Source organism: Camellia sinensis, chromosome 7 (assembly GCF_055761805.1).
Source record: "Camellia sinensis isolate YWXY chromosome 7, ASM5576180v1, whole genome shotgun sequence".
In the NCBI taxonomy this organism is placed as follows: Eukaryota; Viridiplantae; Streptophyta; class Magnoliopsida; order Ericales; family Theaceae; genus Camellia; species Camellia sinensis.
This window is the reverse complement of record NC_138967.1, coordinates 142,822,631-142,832,434: the sequence shown is the minus strand read 5'-3', so window position 1 is coordinate 142,832,434 and position 9,804 is coordinate 142,822,631. Positions and strand designations below refer to the sequence as shown.

At 36.6% G+C, this 9,804-nt stretch overlaps 1 protein-coding gene across 1 annotated transcript; it reads right to left on the bottom strand.

The window, feature by feature from the left end:
• Positions 1 to 612: 612 nt before the first annotated feature.
• LOC145796145 (F-box protein At3g07870-like) lies at positions 613 to 9,430 on the bottom strand. The gene is made up of 2 exons (XM_082881170.1): positions 9,406 to 9,430; positions 613 to 1,340 (listed from the first exon to the last, which is right to left on the bottom strand). The coding sequence occupies exons 1-2, from the start codon at positions 9,428 to 9,430 to the stop codon at positions 613 to 615; spliced, it is 753 nt and encodes a 250-aa protein (XP_082737296.1).
• Between the last annotated feature and the right edge of the window lie 374 nt (positions 9,431 to 9,804).

Sequence of the window (9,804 nt, the reverse complement as noted above, 5' to 3'; positions counted from 1 at the left end):
GCATGGCACCCCAGTAAGGGGGTGCCGGGCATTCCAGGCAGGGGGTGCTATTATGGATCACCTCATATGGGTTGAGGGGGTGATTTGTAGGAGATCAACCCAAATTGAGTTGGCAGCCACATGGAAGGGTGGCCAACCCACATGGTAAAAGGAAGGCAAAGGAGAAAGCATGGAGTTGGCCATGTGAAGTCTTCACATGGTGGGACAAAGCTTTCAACTGGACGCCAGCAACAAAGGAGAATATTGGGCTGGCAGCCAACACACCCATGAGGCCTCCTCCACCTTCTGTTTTGGTGTATAAAATGGAATGGTGATGGTGAGTTGAAAAACACGGCAAACATAGAGAGAAACACACTGCTGAGAGAGAGGCACAAAACAGAGAGAGCTAGTGAGAGCTATATTCTGTTTGTGTATCAGAGAGTGTGAGAGAGTGTGTTATATAGAGAGACAGAGTTGAGAGTGTGTAATCTCCTCCATTTGTTGATATATAACAACATCGCTCCCGTGGACGTAGGCCGGTTTGCCGAACCACGTTAAAAGTCTTGTGTTTTTGCTTGTGAGTGTCCCCTGGTGTGCCCAAGATCCGCAACACCTTAATCCCATAATCTTTCATTAACCACAAGTCGATACGAAGAGGACTAGAAAAATCACAATGGAGAGACTACCTCGTAGCACACCCACACGAATATGATCCGAAAACTCCTTACGCAGACCAAACTCAGGAGGTTCAGGAACAACCCGAAATTCCTCGCTATCAAAATCAAAACATCGAATGAAATCAGGACTATCACACGTAAAATTAAGCCAATGAAGAGCTCCATTCACGAAAGAATTGAACAAGCGATTCGTCAAATAATAAGGAACACTACCTAAGTTTCTCCACAACCCACCAATTGTGTAAATCATAGCCTTTGGATCATCACGATAAGTCTTTAACTCAGTAATGGGGTTGATTGACTCGACAACCCGTTCGATAAAAAACCGTATAACCTTGTATTGATTAGTCCTGAGACTAAACCCAAAAGCAGTAACAGTGGGAACACAGTAATGTCCATCATAGGTTGCATATGGTAAGGTAATGTACTCGCCCAGAATCGGATTACACACATAAATCACAGAAATGTGGCACAAACAGAGCAACCCATTACAAGAATTCACAATTTCTTGACCCGCATATGGGATGTTGATTTCAGAAGTGAGCTTGAGATGGGCTTCGCGGGGATGGGTTTTGTGGAGGATTTGGAGGTCGTACAAGCGGAGTTGTCTGGATGCTCTGAAGATGGGTTTGATCAAGAGGCCGATGGGTGATCTTGAGAGGTGGAGTTTAGCGAAGTGTGGGTCTGAGATTGAAGAAAACCATTCTTTGCAAACGAGTTGGCAATGGAAGAGGGATTTGATGGGGAGTCTGGAGACGATTTCGAGGATGATTTGGATTGGAACTTGTTCTGGGATGGACTGTTTGATCTTCTTCTTCTTCGATATGATACTCTGCTTCATCATTTTTTTTTTTTTTTTTGTCAAGATTGAAAGGATTAAAGGAGTGATTGATCTCTACAATGGTATTGATAGCAATGTGTTTAAGATGGGATATTAATCAAGGGTTTGGGAGGAATTGGAACAAAAAAGTCCCGCCAGAATATTGTGTAAAAACCATAAATCCAAAATAAAATTCACTAAAAAAAAAGGAGTACATTTTTTAGGGGAAATTTTAGGCCAAGTTTGGCTAACTTAAAAAAGTGCACTTATTTCGGCCTATTTTGGCAACATGGTTTGTAATCACTTTTTTTGGTTAGTAGCAAAAGCCAAAAGTTGGTTTTTTTGTCTTTTTTTTCATTTGGGATGATGGTTTTTAGCCAATGGTGAAATTACAATTTTACCCCTCATGGGTCAAAATGTGTTACATAGGTGAAGTTGTAAATATTTTAAATAAATGGGGGCAGTTTGGTCATTTTATTATGATTTGACATCATAAACAAACATTAATCAAAAAAGTCAAAAGTCACTTTTTACCAACTTCCCAAATCATTTGTCTAAAAAAGCCAAAAGCTTGGTTAAAAGCCAAAAAGTCACTTTTTATCATCTTCCCAAAACAACCCTTCATCTTTTTATCTTTTTTGGGTCACATCAATCAACATCTCCTCTCTACTTTTTCTACACATAATACAAAAACAGTCAAAAAGTACACTTATTTAGTCTTCCCAAACTTGGCCTAATATACCCCCTTTAAAAAGATGTATGACATATATCTTCTTATGTGATTTTTTTTTTTTGAATGATCAATTTTCTTTTTTAGTTATAATTCATAAATTCTTTAATTATGTCTCAAGTTGTATTTAGTTATAATTCAAAAAATTAAAATTATGTTATTTTTCTTTTTAATTATAAAATGTATATGGTACACACCTTTTTAAGAGAATTATATTGGCATGGGTTAGTCAAAAAATATTTACAAGAAATTAAAAAATATTATAAATATTTATAATTTTTTTATTAATTTGTAATTTTCTTTCACTGTTATTACTATCAGGTAATTCTCTCAAATTTTTGCTTATGTCTCATTTGCCAACTCACTGTTTTAATTTAAAAGTCAAAAAATATTAAAAAAATTAAAAAGCCAACAACATATACAAAAAAGTCAAAGATTCTATATGTTCTCTATTTTTTGTACATCTTTTCGTAAAAATTTAAAAAATTATTTTAAACATACTAATTTTTTTTACCTCATATTTTAACCAAAAAATTAAAAAATTACTAAAATAACATGTTCCTGAACGACGCCTTATTATTGGTTTTAGTGATTTTTTTTTTTGTACATTTTTTACTTAGTCTAATAGAGTATATTTTAAAAGTCAAAAGGTTTTTTTTTTTTTTAAAAAAAAAAAAAAGACAACCAAAAAATTAGTAAAAAATTACATTAGGTTTTGAGTTTCAAAAAGCCTTAGCCCTCGTTTGGCATGTTAGAGTATCTCTAATAGTATTTGTTATAATACAATTGTCATTGTTATAATTTGGCAGTGAATAGTAGTAATTTGCCAAATTATAGCAATGGTACTCGAATGGTACACATGTTATTTTGGCAATTTTAACCAATTTTTCCTCTAAGTTTGTAGGTGTTGTTTGGATATAAGGTTTTAGTAACTTTTTTTTGTTTAATTTTTGTCTTTTGTGACATTTTTTTAACTGTTTGCACAGAAAAAAAAATTATATATTTACATTATACCCGACTAGATAAATATAAAAAAATGAAAAACAAATTGAAAAATTGAAAAACAAATATACAATTCACCCCACCAAAATACAAACCACTACAAAAAATAAATAAATAATGTAATTCACCCTCACCGTTGGATCTTTATATAATCTAACGGCTGAGATCGACTTCTAGAATCATCTTCCCCTCTCTTCCCAAGTCGCTTTTTCTCTCTCTTTCACTCTCACCTCTCTGTTTCTCTTTCCTCTTCAACTTTCCCTCATTCTTTCTCTCACTCATCACCAATCAACGATCACCTCATCACCAATTACCGATCACCGACTCCCACCTCTCTGTTTCTCTTTCTCTTCAGCTTTCTCTCACTCTTTCTCTCATTCATCACCGATCACCGATCGTCGATCCTTATCATCTCTCTAATGATGAACCTCTCTCCCTCTCTCTCTCTCTCTCTCTCTCGCCCTTCAAATCTTAAATCGTTTGAGAAACCCGAAACCCATGAAATCGAAGATGAAGACGCAGATGACGAGGAGCAAACAAACCCTAAATCATCCATGCCCCTCTATTCCTTCATTGGATCTATCATTCTGATGAAGATCAAGATCAATCCAACGAAACCCTCTATTGATCAGTCCATCTCTCTCTCTCAATCTGGGCATCTCTCACTTCTTGGTGTTCAACGATCCCTCCAGGTTTTTCTTTCTATATTTATTCTTAATATTGTTTTTCCACAGCCATTTTGTATTGGTGAAATTTGTTGAAATTTGCGAGATTTGTTGAAATTTGTTTCAAAGCTATAAATTGGTGAAATTTGTGTTTGGGAAAGGCACAAATTGGTGAATTTGGTGATTATTTTTTTTTTAAGACACACCTTGAAGTAACAAATTGGTGAATTCTGTTTTTTTTTTTTTTAAAAAATGCTGAATTTTGTTTTAAAAAAAAAACTTCAGACATTTTTGGGAGGTTTTTCTAGAAAATGCCCAATTGAAAGGGAAGGAGTGAAGGAAGAAAGCAGTTGGTTTTTGGGTGACCTGGCAAATTTGGTAGCTGCTATAGCATGCCATTGGAAAAGCCATTTTTGCCCAAGCTGCCATATTATGGCTTTGGCAGCTATTTTAGCAATGCATTGGAGATGCTCTTAGGTTGGGGGACTTTTTGCTAAAATAGTCACACAAAAAAACAAAAAAATCAATAAGATAAAATGTCACATTCAAATCATAATCGTTTTACTTTTTCTCTCACAATAAGCCCAACCCAAATGAGGTTTAGCCCTAGGCTAAAATAGTCAAAAAACCAATCCACTTCCCAAACGAAGCCTTATAATCTATAAATTTAACTAGAAATTTAATGTGTGATTTAGATGTAATTCTTGTATTGTAGAATTCGTGAAAAATTCTACTACACACACCTCATATCATATATACTCTTAAGTTATACTATATTTTTTTTTTAGTTATAACTAATTTTCTTCTTATTATGACCTTATTTTAGTTATGACTCATGAGATCGATAATTATGCCTCATGTATTGTTTAGTTATAACTTTTTCTTTTAATTTTTTAATTATGACTCTAAAATGTCATTTTATTATTTAGTTATAAGGTACATATGGTACACACCATTTGAGAGGTGTGCACCATAATCTTTTTGAAAACTCATACATAAAATGAATATCAATCATCTTCTTTCTTTTTCTTTCTTCTTCTTTTTTTCTTTTTTTTTTTTTTTTTTTTGAGTATTTTGAGTTTTGTTTTGCAAAATTGGCAAACCTTAAGTTACAACATTAGCTAGATAATAGAATTCTCCTTATTATTAAATTAGTGCACTAAGAGCATCTCCAATGGGAACTATTATTGTCAAAATTTGGCAGCAAACAATCAAACCTTGCTAAGTTATGGCAACTATCAAATTTGGCAAATGCCAAAGCTTGTGTCAAATTTGACACAAGTTTTGGCAGCTACCATAACTGCCAACTCACCAAAACAGCAGCCCTCCCTCCCTCCTAGCAAAACATTCCTCCCTTCCTCCCGTCTGCCATTTTTATAGACGAAAGCTGAAAACCGGTGTGTGGGGAGACGTCCGACCGAACGATCGGCCGGACGTCCCCCACACACCAATTTCTGTGTCAAAATGACAAAAATGACTTCTCTCTATTGGAGCACCATTGCTATAATTCTACCAAAAGTCTACTATTCATTGTCATAATTTGGCAATGACAATACTATTATAACATTTGCCATTATAAATGCTCTATTGAAAATGTATATCAAACTTAGATTTGTGCCTAAGATCAACAGTTCCATTTCTCATCTCATTGGTTTACACAATTTGTTTCATTACTCTCCCGCAAGTTTACATTTAAATTTGAAAAAACTTAAAAAGTTTGCGATGTTGGTTATTGATCCCGTTTAATTATTAATACCGTTAATTTAATAATAAAAAAATTAAGTTGATTCGATAATCTTAACTTTTCTATTTTATCGTATTTGTATTTAAAAAATAAATTATTTATTTTTAAAAAAAAATTGCCGTCCATTTTTATTGGGACAAATTATAGTGCTAGTCCCTATACTTTGACCCTTGTGTCATTTTGGTCCTTATAATTTTAATTGGATCGATTTTGATCCCGAATTTTTTATTTTTTATTTTTTATTAAATTGGTACAATTGATTTCAATCATTAGCATTTTTTAATGGAAAATGCACACATAAGCAATGTGTGTCATATTTTTAGGGCCAAAATTATGAACTTGATCAATTTAGTAATTTAACATCAATCAACTCAATGATCATTTTCTATCAAAAAGTCTAACGGTTTTATTAATTGGATCAAATTGACTGATGGATCGTTTCACACACCAAAAATAAACACTAAACTATACCTAATTCTTTAGAATAACGGTAAGTCCAATTATCAATCCACAGGGACAAACGGGAAATTAAACTAATTTAATTATTAAATTCTTAAATTAGTTTTGATGAAAAAGATAGTTGTTCATAACATAATGATAATTAAATTAAACAAAGCGAATAAACTAACAATTATAAATAAAGATGAAATTACTGATTTTGGAAAAAACCTAGGGTAATAAATTCACCACTAGTTACATAAATAAGGTTTCAATTTGATAATCAATTATGTTACGATTCGAACTAAATAATACAAGTTTAAAGCATTGATCAAGAAAATTATTACGTTCAATGTATGGGCACGAACCAACTCAAGTAGTATGAGTCGTTGGCTCTAAACTATGGTAGTAACATGACTCGTCCCTCGTAGTATGGTTGTCTCATACCTTGAACATGAAAGAATAGAAAATCACTACGTGGAAAGCATTCAACAATCATAAAAAGAAGAATATTTGAAGAAATAATGGAAAATTAAATTTAAAAACTTCTTGAGAATCATACAACTGTTCAAACCATTACATAAAAGAAAACCAAAAAGAAAATCATATTTACTTGGCTAGGGTTTCATCAAAACCCTAGAAATAGGAGCCTAGCCACTCATGGAGGCGTGGAAAGAAGTAGAAGAAGAAGAAGCCTCCATGAAAATTACCCTTGAAGCTTGAGAAATCTCTTTCCAAACCCTAGCCCCTCCTTTTCTCTGAAATATTTTTGAACCCAAATTACAGCTTCTTTTTTTCTTTTTATTCCCAGTAGAACAGGCTTGAATTTCCGTGCATGCAACCCTAGGTGGGCCGCTTGAGCGCCCATAATTTCCGCTCAAACGGTGGTGGGCCACATGTACGGTGGAGTCCGATCGCACATACGGTGAGGTGGTAGGCCAGGAATTTTCACTACTCGCACGGAGAATCTGCTTTTGGGCCACTTTTTACTTGAATTTGCGTACTACCTGTCAGATCTTTACAAATACACAAAACACATCATCTCTACCAAATAAACAAAATTCAAAGACTATAAATGTAACTTAAGCGGCCTCAATGTGGTACCTTTCAGCCTACATCATTGACAAAAGCTAAAATTAAGGGTCAAAATTAAGAAAAATTAAAATTTTAAAGACCAAAATGACACAAACGACAAAATGTAAAGACTACCAATATATTTACCCCTTTAAATGTAATTAAGCTTACTTTTTTCCATTTCGATAATGTTTGAACTAGCTAGAGATCTTGTAGGTTAATATATTTGTTGTTGCTTCTCGTTGCTCCTTTTTAACATGGCAAGAATCATGATTTATCTACTCCTTTATCATGATATACTCTTTATTTTTTATTACAATGAAGTTCTAACTTTGCCCCCAAAACAAATTTAAAAAATTTATTGCACTATGGAATTATGACAATATTAAAGTTAATCTTTGACATGCAACAATCTCAAAATATTATAACAATACTGTTATATCCACAAAATTTTCTTCATCTGAATGCGCACAATTGAGACTCTTAATTGTGTGCATTCAAACGGAAAAATTTATGTGAATGAATCATTAATCATATTATAATTTGACAATCTTGTTTCAATTGAGTGAATGTTATTTCTTTTATTTTTTCCTCATGAAATGTCAAATGAAAATGCTATTTGTAAACCAATCATAAGAAACATAAAAAGAGAATTTTTTTTAAGTTCGGCAATAATTTTAGCAAACCGATAAAAATGAATTTTTGAATAGCCTTGCCCACTTTTTACTTTGGCAAGAGTTGTAGCGTGCTAAAAACATCTCCGATGGTGTGCTATCCTCAACGTCAAAATCAAAATTTGGCTACTAACTATTCCAAACTTGTCTCTAATTGAATGCTATTTTTCCTGCCAAATTATAATAATGTTAAAATTTGACGAGATATATCCCAACAAATAACATTCGTAGTCACAAATGAAAGGAACCCACTTCTCACTTTTTCTTTCTATCGCCCCATTGCCTAAACAAGACTACTCTAATTTCAGTGGAAGAAATCAAACTACTTGAGAAGGGGATTCCTTGATTGACTTTGGACCGAACTGGTTTGGGCCGGGCCGAGTGGGCCAAGCTTGTTCGGCCGAGCTAAGTCCGTGTGATTAGCGAGCACCTTGGGTTAAGGATCCCGGTCTGGTTGAGCTGGAGTGACTTTAGTCCGCTAGCCCGATGGGATAACGCACTTCAGTGAGTTAGACAGGACTTCCATGTTTGGGCCGACTGGGCAGGAGAGCTATTGGAATTAAGGAGCTCGATGGAAGTATTGCGCGGTGGGAAATAATCAAGGAAACCGATCAGGAGAAACGATTGCGTCGGCAGGTCGTGGTGCCGCACTGATAGTAGCCCGGTTGGAAATACTGCCCGGTTGCACGACATCGCAGAAAGGAGGTTCCGCAGATCGTACATTAATTCAGTTTGACGGTTTTTGTTAGGTGGTGTTTAGCTGTTTTAGCGCTGACACGTGGGGAAATGTGAGAAGGGAGCCGGTCCACGCGTCCCGAAAGGAATGGGTGCGAAAGCGCGCAAAAACCATATAAACAAGATTGCATCTCCATACAGAAAAAACTGAACTACTACATTGTAACCTCTCACTTCTCCCTCTCTCTAAAGGTGTGCTAACTTAATTGTCGGAGGGGTTTTCCGGCAACACACCGCTGGGTAGCTCACCGCTATTATGTTCCCAAGTTGATCGGAACGAAGCGAAGCTTGGATGCGAGGAGTACGGGTGGCATCGGATATTTGCTCCCCGTACAATTGGCGCCGTTTGTGGGAAATCAAAACAGACACAACCTTGTCCTCCAAGCTCATCAGATCATCTTTCATGGCAAACAACGACAAAGTGTCATTGTTTGCCATCAACGGTATTTCCCAGAGTCAGTCCGACGGAAAGACGGACTTCCCGCCGTTTCGAACATAGCGGGCTTAGAGACCTCACCAGGAGGACTCCCCAGAGATGCGCGAGATAAGCGCGCCAGGAGCACTGATCACTCACGAAGTCCAGACGGGCACCGGCAGCGAAGAGAGTCGCACGCTCAACGCCTAGAGCACAAGTTGAGGGACCAAGATGCCGTCATCCGGAGAATGGCGACGGAGATGGAAGCTCTCAAGCGGCAAGTCAAAGGGAAGGGTGTTGCTGGAGTGGGTGATCACAGTGAGCGCACCCAACCTCGCTGCTCAGGCAGCTAGAACCAGCGACACATGCCCTCTCTCTTCATCACCAAAAGCTATGGGATTGGAGACTCTGACCCACTGGCAGAGAAGTCCTGCGCGCAAGATAGCAGTTACCTTCCCTCACGTCCACCAACGACATCGAGATATTCTTACTCCGTTCGTTCGGAGGACTACAGGGACGTCTTGAAGGAACGAGCACACCGACGGGAGGCTCAAAGGGTGCCGGTGCTCCAGTGGTTATCCTACGGAGGTCGTGCCAATGAAAAAGTCGTAATGCCGCCACCCCGTTCAATCGTACCTATCCCTTTGGACAAAGATTTGGCAAGGCTAAGCGCCACCCCCTTCTTCCTTGAGTTAGAGACCACACTGCTCCCAGCGGGCTTTCACCAGCCTAAATTTACGCTCTATGATGGAAAAACCGATCCGTACATGCACGTAAGCCACTTCTAGCAGGTTATGGCTGGATACAGGCGTAACGATGCTCTCATATGCCTTATTTTCCCGTCGAGTTTA